Below are 17544 nucleotides of genomic sequence, written 5' to 3'. Positions count from 1 at the left end.
CGTTTCTATGTTTCTGAGCACGGATAGCCTACAGTGCCTTGCGAAAGTATTCGGCCCCTTTGAACTTTGCGACCTTTTGCCACATTTCAGGCTTCAAACATAAAGATATAAAACTGTATTTTTTTGTGAAGACTCAACAACAAGTGCGACACAATCATGAAGTGGAACGACATTTATTGGATATTTCAAACTTTTTTAACAAATCAAAAACGGAAAAATTGGGTGTGCAAAATTATTCAGCCCCCTTAAGTTAATACTTTGTAGCGCCACCTTTTGCTGCGATTACAGCTGTAAGTCGCTTGGGGTATGTCTCTATCAGTTTTGCACATCGAGAGACTGACATTTTTTCCCATTCCTCCCTGCAAAACAGCTCGAGCTCAGTGAGGTTGGATGGAGAGCATTTGTGAACAGCAGTTTTCAGTTCTTTCCACAGATTCTCGATTGGATTCAGGTCTGGACTTTGGCCATTCTAACACCTGGATATGTTTATTTTTGAACCATTCCATTGTAGATTTTGCTTTATGTTTTGGATCATTGTCTTGTTGGAAGACAAATCTCCGTCCCAGTCTCAGGTCTTTTGCAGACTCCATCAGGTTTTCTTCCAGAATGGTCCTGTATTTGGCTCCATCCATCTTCCCATCAATTTTAACCATCTTCCCTGTCCCTGCTGAAGAAAAGCAGGCCCAAACCATGATGCTGCCACCACCATGTTTGACAGTGGGGATGGTGTGTTCAGGGTGATGAGCTGTGTTGCTTTTACGCCAAACATAACGTTTTGCATTGTTGCCAAAAAGTTCAATTTTGGTTTCATCTGACCAGAGCACCTTCTTCCACATGTTTGGTGTGTCTCCCAGGTGGCTTGTGGCAAACTTTAAACAACACTTTTTATGGATATCTTTAAGAAATGGCTTTCTTCTTGCCACTCTTCCATAAAGGCCAGATTTGTGCAATATACGACTGATTGTTGTCCTATGGACAGAGTCTCCCACCTCAGCTGTAGATCTCTGCAGTTCATCCAGAGTGATCATGGGCCTCTTGGCTGCATCTCTGATCAGTCTTCTCCTTGTATGAGCTGAAAGTTTAGAGGGACGGCCAGGTCTTGGTAGATTTGCAGTGGTCTGATACTCCTTCCATTTCAATATTATCGCTTGCACAGTGCTCCTTGGGATGTTTAAAGCTTGGGAAATCTTTTTGTATCCAAATCCGGCTTTAAACTTCTTCACAACAGTATCTCGGACCTGCCTGGTGTGTTCCTTGTTCTTCATGATGCTCTCTGCGCTTTTAACGGACCTCTGAGACTATCACAGTGCAGGTGCATTTATACGGAGACTTGATTACACACAGGTGGATTGTATTTATCATCATTAGTCATTTAGGTCAACATTGGATCATTCAGAGATCCTCACTGAACTTCTGGAGAGAGTTTGCTGCACTGAAAGTAAAGGGGCTGAATCATTTTGCACGCCCAATTTTTCAGTTTTTGATTTGTTAAAAAAGTTTGAAATATCCAATAAATGTCGTTCCACTTCATGATTGTGTCCCACTTGTTGTTGATTCTTCACAAAAAAATACAGTTTTATATCTTTATGTTTGAAGCCAGAAATGTGGCAAAAGGTCGCAAAGTTCAAGGGGGCCGAATACTTTCGCAAGGCACTGTACAAACCAGACCAGGAGGACACTGCAATTGTAGTTTAGCAATGCTACTTATGCGTACATATTCAATTCCATTATTATTGCTGTTCTATAATTTTACTGACGGGAACCTCTTCTTTCAGTTGATAAATTGCGTTCCAATTCCAGCATTCCCGATTTCCGGAAGGATTCTTCTTGTTCTAGAACAGAATAGTGGAAGGGAAGATTATTTTCCCAGCGAACTGACTGACTGACAAATGGGGGAATTATGGGTAACTTGCAAAATTCAGGAAGTGTTTTAACGATAGTGAGGTTTGTTTCTTTATGTCCTTTTTTGTTTTGTTGAAACTAAAAACTGTTAAAGGAGTGTTGAAGGCTGCTGGTCTGGTTGTCTTGGTAACAAGACGCAAGAAAAACCTCCAGATTCACAATCAATCAAAAGTGTTACATTCTGATTCAAATCCTGTTCCCACGAAAGGAGAAAATGGGAGAGAAGAGAGAAAGAGGGATTGATGCCACCTCTCTCCCTCTATCACTCTGTCTATACACATCTCCTGTCACTGTTACACTCATACTGAATTCTCTCACACACACACTTCCATCACCTCTGCATCTTACACACATGAACACACACGCATACACTTCCATGACCTCTCCATCTCTCTCTCACACACACACACACACACAAACACGTCTCATCTTTGCCAACTTCCTGCAATAAGGTCACAATTCCAGAGATCAAATAAAAAAATATCATAAATATCAGATATTGCCAAAATGAACACACAAAAAATAAAAATATTAAAACAAATTCAAAATAATTTCATCAAACGAATGAATCATAATAAGATGCACAGAAGAACAGTAAGACAGTGTGATATCAAGGACTAGTAGACTGAGCCCACAGATGGTAGACTGAGGTCACATCCCAAATGGCACCCTATTCCCTATATAGTGTACTACTGTAGTAAGTAGTGCTAAGTAGTGCACTTCATAGGGAAAATGGTGCCAATTAGGACACGACCCCAATACACACATTATCCAAAACAAATTAGAATATTACTAAAAAAACTTGGTTTTCTGACTCTCTTCCTTCTCTCTATGCCCAATTATGAATGGACAAGAATAATAACATATCAGAACATTGTTTTAGTTTAGGAGATTAGCGGTCGCCCAAAATCATACACTTGGTACGTCCAAAATGGCACCCTATTCCCTAAATAGTGCACTACTTTTGACCGGGGTCCATAGGGCGCTTGTCAAAAGTAGTGCACTATGTAGGGAATAGGGTGCCATTTGGGAAGTAGCCCCTTTCCCCATTATAGTGCACTGCTTTTGGTCAGTAGTATTGCACTACAATATGGGGATTAGGCCCCATATAGTGTACTACATTTGGCCAATAGTGCACTCGCTCTGTAGCGAATAGGGTGTGATTTGGACCATGCTCAAGTTATGCTAAAGCTTTAGGAGTTCTACACTAAAGATTCTCCCACCAACACTATAATAATCATAATATTCAGACATATATATATATATATATATATATATATATAAAAAAACATCAGTAGTAGTAGTAGTACAGTAGAGAAGAATAGAAGAAGAAGCAACAATATTATGTAGCATTCACGTCATCATTCCTCTGTATCTTTTGGGACGGTATAAAGTCCTTTGTCGGAGAACCGGGAAAACGGTTCCACGTCAAAACCTAGACAGCTAGAACCAGTACCTGTGTGTGTGAGTGAGAGTATGTGTGTGTGTGTGTGTGTGTGTGTGTGTGTGTGTGTGTGTGTGTGTGTGTGTGTGTGTGTGTGTGTGTGAGTGTGAGAGAGAGAAATATGTCTTGTTTAAGATGGGCAGTTTGTGTGGGTAGTCTTCCAGTGAGTAGGTAGAGGGCTGTGTTTGCATTTCAATGTAGTTTATGTGTTTGAGTTGATTCCTCTTTTGTTTACATTCTGCATGAGTGTGTGTGTGTGTAAACAGTATATGCCTGTGTGCGACTCTGTATGTGTTTATGTGTACGTTGTCAGTGTGTGTGTGTGTGTGTGTGTGTGTGTTTGAGCGTGTGCGTCTGCTCCTTTGTGTGTACATGTGTGTGTTTGGCTATGTGCATACTGTCTCTGTATGTCCTCTAAGTACTCTATGTATCCTGGTACTGATCCTCCGCTGTCTGGTTCTAGGTGTTAGAAGAGGTTCCGCTGAGCTCAGGGTTTGGCTGCTCAGGGAATGCCATCTGTGTGGAGGTGGGCTGAGGAGGCTCCCCTCTCTCCTGGAGGTTCTTCTGATTGCGACTGGCCTCCCCCAGGATCTGCAGTCTCCTCTCCTGCTGCTCATCCAGCCCCCGCCACAGCTCTGCACGCTCACACTCCCTCTTCAACTCCCTTGAGGGGAAAGGTGAGGAAGGGTGGAGGGAGAGAGTGAGAGGAGGAAGAGATGGATGGAGAGAGGAAGGGAGAGCAGAAGGGGAAGAGGAAGGAAGAGAGAGACAGCTTAGGTTATATACACACTGAGTGTACAAAACATTAGGAACACCTTCCTACTATTGAGTTGCACCCCCCATTTTGCCCTCAGAACAGCTTCAATTCGTCGGGGCATGGTGTCGAAAGCGTTCCTCAGGGATACTCGCCCATGTTGACTTCAATGCTACCCACAGTTGTGTCAAGTTGTGAGGGCGGGGGGTTAAATTGAGTCAGAGAAATGTAAGATAATCTGTACAGCACTTCGTTATAACTGCTGATGGAAAAAGCACTTTATAAAATACATTTGATTGATTGATTGAAGATAATGACGTGTGGTGTCAATCAATGCAACTTCCAAATGAGAAAATGCATCCCATAACATTTTAACATGGAAATATCTGTTCTAACAGTAGAAGCCAATGTGTGGTGTTCAATGTACATAGGCCTACATTACATGAGATAAAAAAAAAACATGCAGGGCTTGACATTAACCTATTTATCCACTTATCCTTCAGACAAGGAGGTGACTGAAAATGTTGTCTTGTTGTTTGATGCAAGAAACCACTTTACAAAATAAAATGCATTATTATTTCCATAATATTATTACAGAGAATCAGACAAATTATTCTACCCTTTGCCTATTGCCAATTTAGCTAATTCAAGACTGTTTCAATTTACAAAATGAAGACAAAAAATGCTCTTTACCCAACTCGTTTTTCAAAGATACATGTTTTGTGCTCTTGTAGGAAGTAATCACTCCACCATTGCTGACTACAAATTATCAATAACTGGGCTAATAATTCACAAATTATTAAAGGATATGAACAAATGTGCACATGTGGCTCTCGCTTTGATCTTAAAACAAGCGTATCTGCACATGACCACTCATGCTGTAAACACAGTCCAGTTCAAAGTGAATGGCACAGATCCATATACAGCAACGGCCTATTTGCATATAGGCCTACTGCAGCTCTGATTGGTTATGACGCACCAGTCTGTGTAGAGTATGGGCTAAGTCGTGCGTGTCAATGCAATAGAATCTTACTCTGAAACGTTCTGCCTACAACAAAATCTCTTGCATAGTTAGTTTTGCGTACTAAGTTAGTTTTGCATACTAACTTAGCATAGTTCATTTTGTTTCGGTATGTTGCATTGAAAGTGGCTAATGTTGCGTTGATTCGATCACAATTCCCACAGGAAAGGGAAATGTTAATAGTGTTAACTAATGAGGAACACTGTAGGAAGTTGAGTGAAGTTCAATCTCGTGCTTCTCTGCGCTGGCTGATATTTCTTCTGCGGGGCAGTCCCGGGGAGCTGCGCCCCTGCGCATGCATGTAGCTTAGAGGGAACATTGGTGTCAATAAAGATCCTTGAATTGAATGCAAGTGAACACAAAGAGAAAAGGAGAAAGAAAGAGGGGAGGATGAGAAACAGGGGTGTTATACACATATATTAGTACACGCACGCTCACTTCTGTTTTTCCACTTTGTAAGAGGCAGTGAGGTCATCAAACAGCTTGCTGTTCATCTCCATAAAGGTCTTCAGAACGTTGTAGATCAGAGAGACTATAGTCCTGCAGAGAGAGAGAGAGAGATAGAGAGAGGGAGAGGGGGATGGAGGGAGAGAGAAATGGAGGGAGAGTGAAATGGAGGGAGAGAGAAAGAGAGAGAGATGGAGAGGTGAGAAAGAGAGAAGGACAGAAAACGAGTGAAGGTGGGGTTAGAGAGGTATATCTGCAGAGATTCACAGTTCATACAGACTTAAAGAGCAAAGGTTATAGGTTAGGGGTTAGAGGTTAAGGGGTAGAGGTCACTCACTGGTTCCAGTGCTCCTTGGACACTCTGTAGAGTGTGGCGAAGACCAGCGGTAGAATCACCTGACAGTTCTCCTCTATCAGAGACAGGATGTACTCGTTGTTCCAGAAGTACAAGGCCCTCTCTGCTACCTACAGCAGGGAGGGAGAGAGATATGGAGAGAGGGAGGGAGAAGGAGAGGGAGAGAAAGGGATGGTGGGAGATAGAGAGAGAAAGGGATGGAGAGAGAGAGAAGTAGTGAGGGAGAAGGAAGGAAGAGGGAGGAAGGGATGGATGGAGGGAGTGCAGAAGGGGAATAGAGGGAGGAAGAACGAGAAAGCTTAGGTTATATACACTGACTGTACAATACATTAGGAATATCTTACGACTATTGAGTTGCACCCCCCTTTTGCCCTCAGAACAGCCATAATTCGTCAGGGTATGGACTCTTCAAGGTGTTGGAAGTGTTCCACAGGGATGCTGGCCCATGTTGACTCTAATGCTTCCTATAGTTGTGTCATGTTGGCTGGGTGTCCTTTGGGTGGTGGGCCATTCTTGATACATACGGGAAACTGTTGAGCGTGAAAAACCCAGCAGTGTTGCAGTTCTTGATACAAAATGGCACCTACTACCATACCCCGTTCAAAGGCAGTTAAATATTTTCTCTCCCCATTTACCCTCTGAATGGCACACATACACAATCCATGTCTTAATTGTCTCAAGGCTTAAAAATCCTTCTATAACCGGTCTGTTCCCCTTTTTCTACGCTGATTGAAGTGGATAAATCAAGTGACATAAATAAGGGATAATAGCTTTCACCTGGATTCACCTGGTAAGTCAGTAATGGAAAGAGCAGGTGTTCTTAATGTTTTGTACACTCAGTGTATAACAGTAGAACAAATCTTTATTGTCCAGAGAATTTGTCCTTTGCAGTTTGTTAGATCAATGTGAGAGGACAGGGGATTGGCTGTCCAGATGTGGTGGGCATGGCCTAACCTGGGAGTGTGGGCTGGAGATGCAGGCAGAGATCTGTGAGTGTGTATGTGCGTGCGTGCATGTGTGAGCTTTAATTTTAATGTGTGTGTGTGCGTGTACCTGGAAGTGTGGGCTGGAGATGCAGGCAGCAATCTGTTTGAAGAGAGGCTCCTGAACACGGATAAACTGAGATGGCTCGATCACATCCAGTATCTCCTCTATCTCCCCTAGGAACATCACCTACAGATGCACACACACACACACACACACACACACACACACACACACACACACACACACACACACACACACACACACACACACACACACACACACACACACACACACAGATGAAGAGACAGATGCACACAAATATACACACAACACGCACGGGTGGACACACACACACAGATGCACACACACAGGCTCACACACATATGAGAGAAGCACACCATGGGTTTATAAAAAAACACACACACACAAAGATATCTCACCTCTTTCTGGGTGCAGGTTTTGGGCCAGTATTTGAGGAGCCCTCGTATAATCTGAACAGAAAACAAACCGAGGCAAAGTCCAGCACGGTGTTACAGTGTTTTATGTATACTGGAAGTTCCAGTGTGAGCAGTGACTAACAACAGTAAGGTTGCAAAATTCCAGTAAACGATAATCCAAAATTCCCAGGTTTTCCCAAAATCCCAGTTGGAGTATTCCTGGAATCAGTAGGGAATATGCAGGAAATCCTGCAATCAGGATTTCTGGAAGGGCTGGGATTTTTAGGAAAGTTACTGTGATTTTACAACCCTAAATGACAGAAAAGGTGTTCCTTACGTATTCTGTGACAGTAGAATCTTTCTCCATAAACTGAACCACACAGTACGCCAGCTGTAGAGTGGTAGATGTACAGCAGGTTAACACACACACACACAGCCCAGCTAGCACATAATGTTCTGAGAACCATACGTTTCTTAGAACTTGGTGAGAGCATGGTTGTCCTATGGTTATTTTGCATTCAACCTTCCCATAACTTTCTGGGAATGGCGCCGTATAGTTGCTCAGCACATTTAAGGAACTTAACATTAAAAAAAATGTTATTACATTAAGAGAACGTTTCCTAAAAGTTCAAACATGGTTATATTTAATTTCAGTTTGATAATGTTCTAGGAATATTCTCAAACTGGTTTGACATTGGGAATGTTCTCAAATAGTTAAGAAATAACGTTAAGAAAAAACGTTCTTCTGTGGGAAGTACTTCCGCATAATGTTTTCTGAGAACATTTTACTATAGTTCCCAGAAAGTTTTCCTGTGAGGTCTTATTAACATTCTGAGAATGGAAATTCTAGGTTATTTGAAAGTAATTAAATAATGTTCTGAGAAAATGTTTCAATAAGACTTTTAAAAACACTGCTAGCTTAACTGTGTTGAACTCCAAGCACAGATATAACACATGGAATTTCATCTGTTAGGCATTAATCATGCAAAAACATATAATTTTCTTGTGGCACGGCATCAGTGAGATTTTAACCAATGATCTTCTGTTCTCTATCCATGGAATTTGTCCACTGTGCCACGAGGATGGAGCTAGGATGCCAAGTTTTTTAACTTATACAAAGCTGTTCATTTTAGTATATTCAATCAGACACCATTTCAAAGGAAACGAGCATTCATTAAGATCAGGTGTGGGCAATTAGTGGGCGCAGCTAACACACCTGAACACACTTAACAAGATAGAGGATAGACAGAGTTGTGCTGACGCTGAAAATAATGTTTATTTTTTAAAATAACATTCTTAATGTTTTATTGTGGTTTTTATGGAACGTTTTCTTAATGTTCTGAGAACATGACTTTAAATAGAACCATGAGGAAACCTGCAAAAAACTTTATGATGAACTACTGAAATTCCCACAGAAGATCGTGGTATCTTACCATTCTCTGAACATTCAGAGAACATGACTTTAAATAGGAATATGAGGAAACCTTTAAAAAATGTATGATGAAGTACTGGTTCTTAGAAAGTTATGTGCTAGCTGGGTATCCTGCACCATTCCCAGAATGTTGTGGGAAGGTTGTATGCAAAATAACCATTCGAGAACCATGCTCTCACCAAGCTCTGAGAAACATATGGTTTTCAGAACATTATGTGCTAGCTGGGCTAGCAGTGCTATTAAAAGTCTTATTGAAACATTCAGTGAAAGTTTAAAGGAAATTATTAAAAAACCTCAAAATAACCTAGAATTTCGGTTCTCAGAACGTTAATAAAAACTATCAGGAGAACTTTCAAGGAACCATAGTAAAATGCTCTCAGAACCTCCCTGCAAACTAAAAATGTAAGTTCCCAGAACATTTAAAAACATTCAGTTTTAACAGTCAGCAGACTTTTATTTTTTTATTTTTTTTATTTAACCTTTATTTAACCAGGAAGGGCTCATTGAGATTAAAATCTATTTTTCAAGAGAGCCCTGGCCAAGATAGGCAGCACCAAGTCATTACAAAAAAATTACAGACAGACAACATGAAATACTACAAGTAATCTAGTAATAACCATTGAATTCACAAGAGTATAAACTGAAAATTAAAAACATTGACAGGTCAGGGAATCAGCCTCAAAATCATCAGTGATTTAAAAACACCAATCGGGACAAGTTCTTCCAGTTTAAAAGTATTTTGAAAGGTGTTCCAAGACGATGGCGCAGAGTACATAAAAGCCCTTTTACCAAATTCAGTTCAGACATTTGGAACAGTTAGCAGGATAAAGTCCAACGAACGAAGAGTACCCACCACATTTCTGAACAATAAAAATGCACAAATAAAAAGGTAGTAAACCCAAAATGGCTTTGTAAATAAAAGTATACCAGTGACTGAGCCTACGAGTGACTAGAGAAGGCCAGCCAACCCTGGTATACAAAGTGCAGTGGTGCATAAGGGTTTTGCAGTTTAAAATAAATCTCAAAGTGCCATGGTAAAGAGTGTCAATTGATCTCAAACACTGACCGGAAGCATTCATATATAAAATATACCCATAGTCTAGTAAAGGCATAAATGTAGCTGATACTAGCCTCCTTCTGGCTTCAAAAGAAAAACAGGCCTTATTCCTAAAATAAATTCCCAATTTCAGCTTCAATTTTTTTGTAAGTTGTTGCAATTTAAAAGAGAGGCCGTCATCAATTAAAATTCCAAGATATTTATATGAGGTTACAAACTCAATCTCCTTGCCCTGACAGGTAGTAATAGGTGAAAGGTTCAGAGGTCTATTTCTTGTATAAGAAACCACCATTAGTTTAGTTTTGTCAGTATTGAGGATAAGCTTCAATTGACACAAGGTATGTTGAACAGTATAAAAAGCATGTTCTGGAAAGCTTTTGTAAGAGATGAGGCACAACAGTAAATAACAGTATCATCAGCATAAAAATGAAGTTGCGCATTTTGGACATTTTTGTCTAAATCATTTATATAAATAGTGAATAAGAGAGGACCAAGTACAGAGCCTTGGGGCACACCATTCAAGACAGACAATTTAACAGACATAAGCCCATCAAATTGAGTGCACGGAGTTCTATCAGACAGATAGTTAGCAAACCATGCAACTGCATGCCCCGAAAGACCTACACTCGACAATCTCTGCCTTAGTATAGCATGAGCAACTGTATCAAAAGCCTTAGAGAGATCAATAAAAAGTGAGACACAGTGCTGTTTTAGTCAATGGCTTCAGTGATATCATTTAAAACCTTCATGACTGCTGTAATTGTGCGATTGGTACACTGGTAAAATAGAGTTAGTAAATAAAAACTCTTTTAGCTGTTCACTTACAAGGGTTTCAAGTATTTTCACCAGGAGTGACAGCTTTGAGATTGGCCTATAATTATTTAAAAGAGTTGGATCTCCCCCTTTTAAAAGTGGTAGGACAAATGCTGATTTCCAGATCTTTGGAATTTCATTTACATTCCAGAGTTAGATTGAACAGAGATGTAAGTGGTTCAGCTATGAAATCAGCTGCCAGATTTAAAAAGCAGGGATCCAAAAGATAAGGTCTCTGATCTAAGGATTTCAGGGCTTTTATGTACCACCTGCACTGAGAATGGCAAAAAGCTAAAAGTTTGACAGTTCCCAGAACCAATGGGAAACCAAAAACGTACATTCCAACAACTTCCAAGGAATCAAATGGGCTAGCTGGGAGTACTGTATACTGTGTACGCACTAAAATATTGTATTTTACACATGCACGCACACACATTCAAATACTGTGTGTGTGTGTATACACACACACACAAACACTGCACACACCCCATGTGTTGTGTTATGAGCAGTAGTATTGCAGTAATCTGTAGTTTTTTATTGTTGCAGCATTCCCTAGAGTCAGAATACACACCCACCCACATGTTCCCTAGAGTAGGGTTTCCCAAACTCGGTCCTGGGGCCCACCCCCTGGGTGGAAGTTTAGTTTTTTTGCCCTAGCACTACACAGCTGATTCAAATAATCCAAGCTTGATGATTAGTTGGTTATTTGAATCAGTTGTGTAGTGCTATTGCAAAAAACAAAACGTGCACCTATGGGGGCCAGGACCGAGTTTGGGAAACCCTTCCCTAGAGTGGGAATACAATGGGATGTAAAACCCTGATCCCACCGGATTACTGCTCTAAGGATCGGAAAGATACGTTTTCCAAGTTGGTGCCTGCATGTGTGTGTGTTGCGATTGCCCCTCCCTAGGTGCGTTGCCATGGCGAGTGGGCACCGTGACGACGGAGTGTGTGTGTTTACTTCGGAAGGAGTGATGTCACAGCCTGCCCTGAGGGGATATGACATAGAGCTTATTATCTCTCTCTCTCTCTCTCTCTCTCTCTCTCTCTCTCTCTCTCTCTCTCTCTCTCTCTCTCTCTCTCTCTCTCTCTCTCTCTCTCTCTCTCTCTCTCTCTCTCTCTCTCTCTCTCTCTCTCTCTCTCTCTCTCTCTCTCTCTCTCTCTCTCTCTCTCTCTCTCTCTCTCTCTCTCTCTCTCTCTATTCATTCACTTTCTACCTCTGCCTCCCATTCACCTTTTCCCCTCTCGCTCATCTTTTTCACTTTTCTTTTTTTTCACTCTTCATCCCTGACTTTCTTCATCCCTTTCTCCCTATGCACATTATATGGAAAGATCAACAGAGGGTTGGAGCGGAGGTAGAGGGTGAATGGAGGGAGGGATGAATGAGAAAAGCAGGAAAGAACCAGTGATTAAAATAAGCCAGGAGTTGAAGCGTTTAAAGGATTAAAGTCAGATTAGTGACAAGCCTAGGGTAAATACAGAGTTGTTTTCTGTTGTTAGGTGAGGGATTATCGGTATTGTAGTCTGTTAGGATAGAGTTTATGGTGTTTGTAGTTCCAGGCTAATAAGAGGTGACAACTGGTGACTTTAAAAATGTAAATACAGCAGCCTAAACCAGTGTTTGCCAACTCCAGTCCTCGAGTACCCCAAACCACACACACACACACACACACACACACACACACACACACACACACACACACACACACACACACACACACACACACACACACACACACACACACACACACACACACACACACACACACACACACACACACGTTTTGGAGCCCCAGACAAACTCACCTGATTCAACTCATGGAGGGCTTGACGATTAGTTGACAAGTTGAATCAAGTATGCTTGTCAGGGAGTAATAGAAAAATGTATGCTGTTAGGGGTACTCGAGGACTGGAGTTGGGAAACACTGGCCTAAACCTTGGCTACTTTTAACCAGAGTCCCCACCCTATTATCAGTAGTACGCTACTTTTGACCAGGTCCCAAAGGCTTTGGTCAAAAGTGGTGCAATATATAGGGAATTAGGGTACTATTTGAGAAACAGGCCATTGTTCCCTTTCACCTTGCTGAAAAAAAACAGCATAGACCAGCATAGGCTGGTAACCAGCCTTCATTGTGTTTTTGCTCGTGACCAGCCTTTGCTGTATTTTTGCATAACCAGCTAGACCATGCTAGTCAGACCAGCTAAACCCCTTAAACTCAACTCTGAGTTCCACTGCTTTTTTTCATTGTTCACCTCTAATCAGGGACTGATTTAGACCTGGGACACCAGGTGGATGCAATGCATTATCAGGTAGAACAGACAACCCTCGTGGGGTAAGAGTTGAATACCCCTGAGCTGGAACACACTGGTCTGCCAACAGAACCAGCTAGACTATGCTGGTCAGCCAGCAGAACCATCTAGATAATGGGTTCCAAACTTTTTTGGCCCACAACCCCATTTTGATATCAAAATATTATTGATATTGGGGCTATGACAGTCAATTACAAATCAGTCTGGCAGTAATTGTGATCGTTTTTCAATCTGAAGGAAGTATGATTTGAAGTGACTGAAATTAGAATGGTATTGGGAAGTTAAGAAAATCATCAGGCAATCATTTTGTATGATCTTCTGTATAAAAAAAGTACATCATTGATGATGTTCTTTTTCCCTCAGTCTGATTTAGTGCCTAGTCTTGTCCACTCTTTTCTCATTAGTCCTGTGTGGCTAGTGGGTATTGTAGAGGGAAACATCTTATCTTTCAGTGATGAGGTCATAATAATAATAATAATAATAATAATAATAATAATAATAATAATGTAGTATACTTCAGGATTTAAAAAATGAAGCCTTTTTATCTACTTTGCCAGAGGATGGATACCATTTATGTCTCTGCGTGCAGATTGAAGGAATTTGCTAACAACAGTTAGCTCAATTGCTAACTAGCGTTAGCGCAATGCCTGGAAGTCTATGGTAACTGCTAGCATACTAGTAGATACCATAGACTTCCAGTAATTGTGCTAAAGCTACTTAGCATTGGCTCACAAAACTTACCTCAAACTTCCTTCATACTGGATGCAGAGACACAAAAATGGTATCCATGAGTTCATCTGACTCTGGGGAAGTAGATAAAGGGCTTCATTGCAAAAATCCCGAAGTATCCCTTTAAAAAGATAGAGGCACATTTGTAGTAAGAAAACAGAAACCGTTCTGTTTATTACGACTGCTTCTCGCAACCACATTTTTAAAATCAGGACCCTACATGGGGTTGCTACCCCTACTTAGGGAAACAATGAGCTAGACCATGCTGGTCAGACCAGCTAGACCCCTCAAACTCAGCTCTGGAAGTCAAAGTCAGTTCCACTGCGTTTTTCATTGTTCCCCTCTGCTCAGGGACGGATTTACACTTGGGACACCAGGTGGATGCAGTTAATCATCAGGTAGAACAGAAAACCAGCATGCTCTGGACCCCTTATGGTAAGAGTTGAATACCCTTGAGATAAACCAAACCAACCTGCACTGCTAATGGTTTTTATTTGGGCAGTTTGAGCTGATCTAGCTGGAGTGAATGGGGTTTGCTAACCATGCTCTTTCCCTGAGGGAACTGTGTGTTTGTGTGGTTGGCAGGCCATGCTGTGTGTGTTAATAAATAATACATGGAGTCAGAAGAGAGAAATGCAAGGCAAGCCAAAGTTTACACTCAGAATACATGCACATTAACACACACACATATATGCACACACACCAAGGCGGAGATGCACACATACAAGTACATACAGATTTAATAGAGCACACATACGCATATAGAAACCTACACGTAGAAACACATTCACAGATACTGGTTGTGTGTGTGTATAAGAGGATGGTGTGGGTTGTGATCACAGTCTGTAGTGTGACTCGACGCCGGTCTCTAGTGGTCATGGGTGCACATTACAGTCTCATATAATATTTAAAGCGGCAATATTTAACTTTTTGGGCATCCTAACAAATTTCACATGGAAATGTGAGTTATAGATCTGTCCTTCTGAAAGCAAGTCAAAGAAGCGGTAGATCTGTTCTGTGTGCGCTATTTCTATGCTTCCCGTTCTTAAGCTTCATTTTTGCTTCAAACTATATTTTTGGTTATTGAACATTTATTTCACAGCAGTTTAGATGGTACAATGATTCTCTACACTATACTTGCTTGTTTTGTCACATAACCTGAAATTAGGCAAAGTAGTAGAGTTTTAGCAACCAGGAAATGATTTCACCATAATACACCTTTAACTCTTAGTACTGGGAAACAGAGGGAGTGAGCGAGAGAGCATGTGTGTTTGGCAGGCCGTGCTGTGTGTGTTAATAAATAATACATGGAGTCTGAAGAGGGAAATGTAGGGCAAGCTGACATTTATACTCAGAATACACACACAAACACTGACACATTCACAAACACATATATATGCACACACACACACCAAGGCTGAGATGCAAAGATACAAGTACATACAGATTGAATAGAGCACACAAATATATATAGAAACCTACACATTGACACAGACACACACATTCACAGATACTGGTTGTGTGTGTCTATATATACTATAAGAGGATAGTGTGAGTTGTGATCACAGCTGGATGTGCAGTCAGTCTGTAGTGTGACTCCAGGCCGGTCTCTAGTGGTCATGGGTGCACAATGTAGTCTCATTTAATATTTAAAGCTGCAATGTGTAACTTTTTTGGCAACCCAACCAAATGCACATAGAAATGTGACTTATTTTGGTTATGGAAAATATATTTCACAGCGGTTTAGATCAGAGAATGATTTTCTACACTATAATTCCTTGTTTTGTCACATAACCTGAAGTATTCGAATTTTAGCATCCAGAAAATTATTTATCCATAGCGCACCTTTAACTCTTAGCACTGGAGAACACACACAGAGACAGACAGACAGAGACAGAGAGACAGACAGGCACATACAGACAGACAGACACACAGACAGAGACAGACAGACACACAGACAGAGACAGACAGACACAGACAGACAGAGAGACAGACACACAGACAGACAGACACACAGACAGACAGACACACAGACAGAGACAGACACACAGACACACACAGACAGAGACAGACAGACAGACAGACAGACAGACAGACAGACAGAGACCGACACAGAGAGAGACAGACACAGAGAGAGACAGACAGAGACAGACACACAGACAGAGATAGACAGACATACAGAGACAGAGAGACAGACAGACAGGCAAACACAGACAGAGATAGACAGACATACAGAGACAGAGAGACAGACAGAGAGACAGGCAAACACAGACAGAGAGAGTCAGAGAGAGACAGAGAGAATGACTGACCTGTGCATGGAAAATGGACAGAGACTTGGCTGTGTGTAGAGGTATCAGGACTCGAACCAGGAACTGCTTGTGTTCCGACTTCAAGGGCAGAGCAAACCCGTTTATAATGCTGTAGACAGAGAGAGAAGCTTGCCTATGAAATCAAAAAAAATCAAGTAGACAGCCTGAGGAAATTTACAACAATGACAAATTGTTTGATAAAGAATGCAAAAACAGGTTTGTGCAAATGTAGGAAAGGCGTCCGGTCAACGGGACAGTTGTAAATCATGCAGAGCCTTGTCACGATCGCAGATTTTAAAGAAACAACAAATGTCGAAACATATAAGTGTCTTATATCGGCTGAAAGCTTAAATTCTTGTTAATATAACTGCACTGTACAATTTACAGTACCTATTACTGCGAAAAAATGCCATGCTATTGCTTGAGGAGAGCTCCTAACAACAAAACACTTTTCTCACCACGATAGGTTTGATAAATTCACCTCTGAAGGTGAAATGTGTACTTAAATTCTGCTAGATACAATCCTTTTTCATATCCTAAAATGGTCCATATAGCATGCATGATCGATTTTGTATTTCCACTTGTTCAATTTGCAAAGAATGGAACCTGAAAATCTAACCATAAACGTTGTTTCAACCAGTCAAATCACGTTTGTTTGTATTCCTCAGAGATCCTAGAACGTAACCAGACTTCACTATATAATTAGGGGTGTAGTATATCATATAGGACACCATATTTGGTGAGATAGCGACACCTTCATGGCACGCCGATGACGCGGGCGGTTTTCACTTGAACAACTCTAACTTGGTCAAATAAGCACCAATCGGGATCAAACAAAGCTAGCTAGATAGCCAATGAGCTGGGATTTACGGGAGAATGTAGCTAATAATCTTGTTCGACAGCATGCCTTTTACTTCTGGACAAAAATGATAAGAATAGTTGTGAAGTTATGAAAACTGGTTGTTTTGCAAATGTTGAACTTATAATATGGCTAATACTGGAAAAGCTAATTCAAAGTCCAAGTATACAGATTTGACGATATTCTTTCAGAAAAATGTAATATGAATGCAAATGCCTCCTTCACGATTTGCCCAAATGTACCTAGGTGACTTCACACTGAATGTCATGAAGTTTGCTCATACTTCAAGTTATCCATCTGAAACTTTGCACATACACTACTGCCATCTTGTAGACACCATCGGAATTAAAACCAGAGTGATGGATAGAACTGGGACCGTTCTGTTGCATTTCAAAGATGGTGGTGGGAATTTTTTTTTGTTTTTTTCTATGTATTTTCTTTTACCAGATCTATTGAGTTATATTCCCCTACAATCAATTCACATTTCAACAAACTTCAATGTGTTTCCTTTCAAATGGTACCAAGAATATGCATATCCTTGCTTCAGGGACTGAGCTACAGGCAGTTAGATTTGGGTATGTCATTTAGGAGAAAATTGAAATAAAGGGGGCAATCTAAGAAGTTTTAAAAATATATAATATCACATTTACATAAGTATTCAGACCCGTTACTCAGTACTTGATTGAAG

The 17544-nt window shown here is 40.9% G+C and overlaps 1 protein-coding gene across 1 annotated transcript in view; it reads right to left on the bottom strand.

The window, feature by feature from the left end:
• Nucleotides 1–1603: 1603 nt before the first annotated feature.
• The window catches only part of LOC139378787 (serine/threonine-protein phosphatase 2A 56 kDa regulatory subunit beta isoform-like), a 42725-nt gene continuing 26784 nt past the window's right edge, over nt 1604–17544 (bottom strand). The window contains exons 7-13 of the mRNA XM_071121286.1: nt 15998–16106; nt 7685–7738; nt 7351–7401; nt 6977–7096; nt 5906–6033; nt 5560–5661; nt 1604–4010 (exon numbers count right to left, since the gene is read on the bottom strand). Of these exons, the coding sequence (XP_070977387.1) occupies nt 3806–4010; nt 5560–5661; nt 5906–6033; nt 6977–7096; nt 7351–7401; nt 7685–7738; nt 15998–16106 (769 nt within the window). The 3' untranslated portion in view covers nt 1604–3805. The remainder of the gene's footprint in view (nt 4011–5559; nt 5662–5905; nt 6034–6976; nt 7097–7350; nt 7402–7684; nt 7739–15997; nt 16107–17544) is intronic.

This window comes from Oncorhynchus clarkii, chromosome 21 (genome assembly GCF_045791955.1).
Source record: "Oncorhynchus clarkii lewisi isolate Uvic-CL-2024 chromosome 21, UVic_Ocla_1.0, whole genome shotgun sequence".
Lineage (NCBI taxonomy): Eukaryota > Metazoa > Chordata > Actinopteri > Salmoniformes > Salmonidae > Oncorhynchus > Oncorhynchus clarkii.
This window is presented reverse-complemented; position numbering and strand designations above follow the sequence as displayed.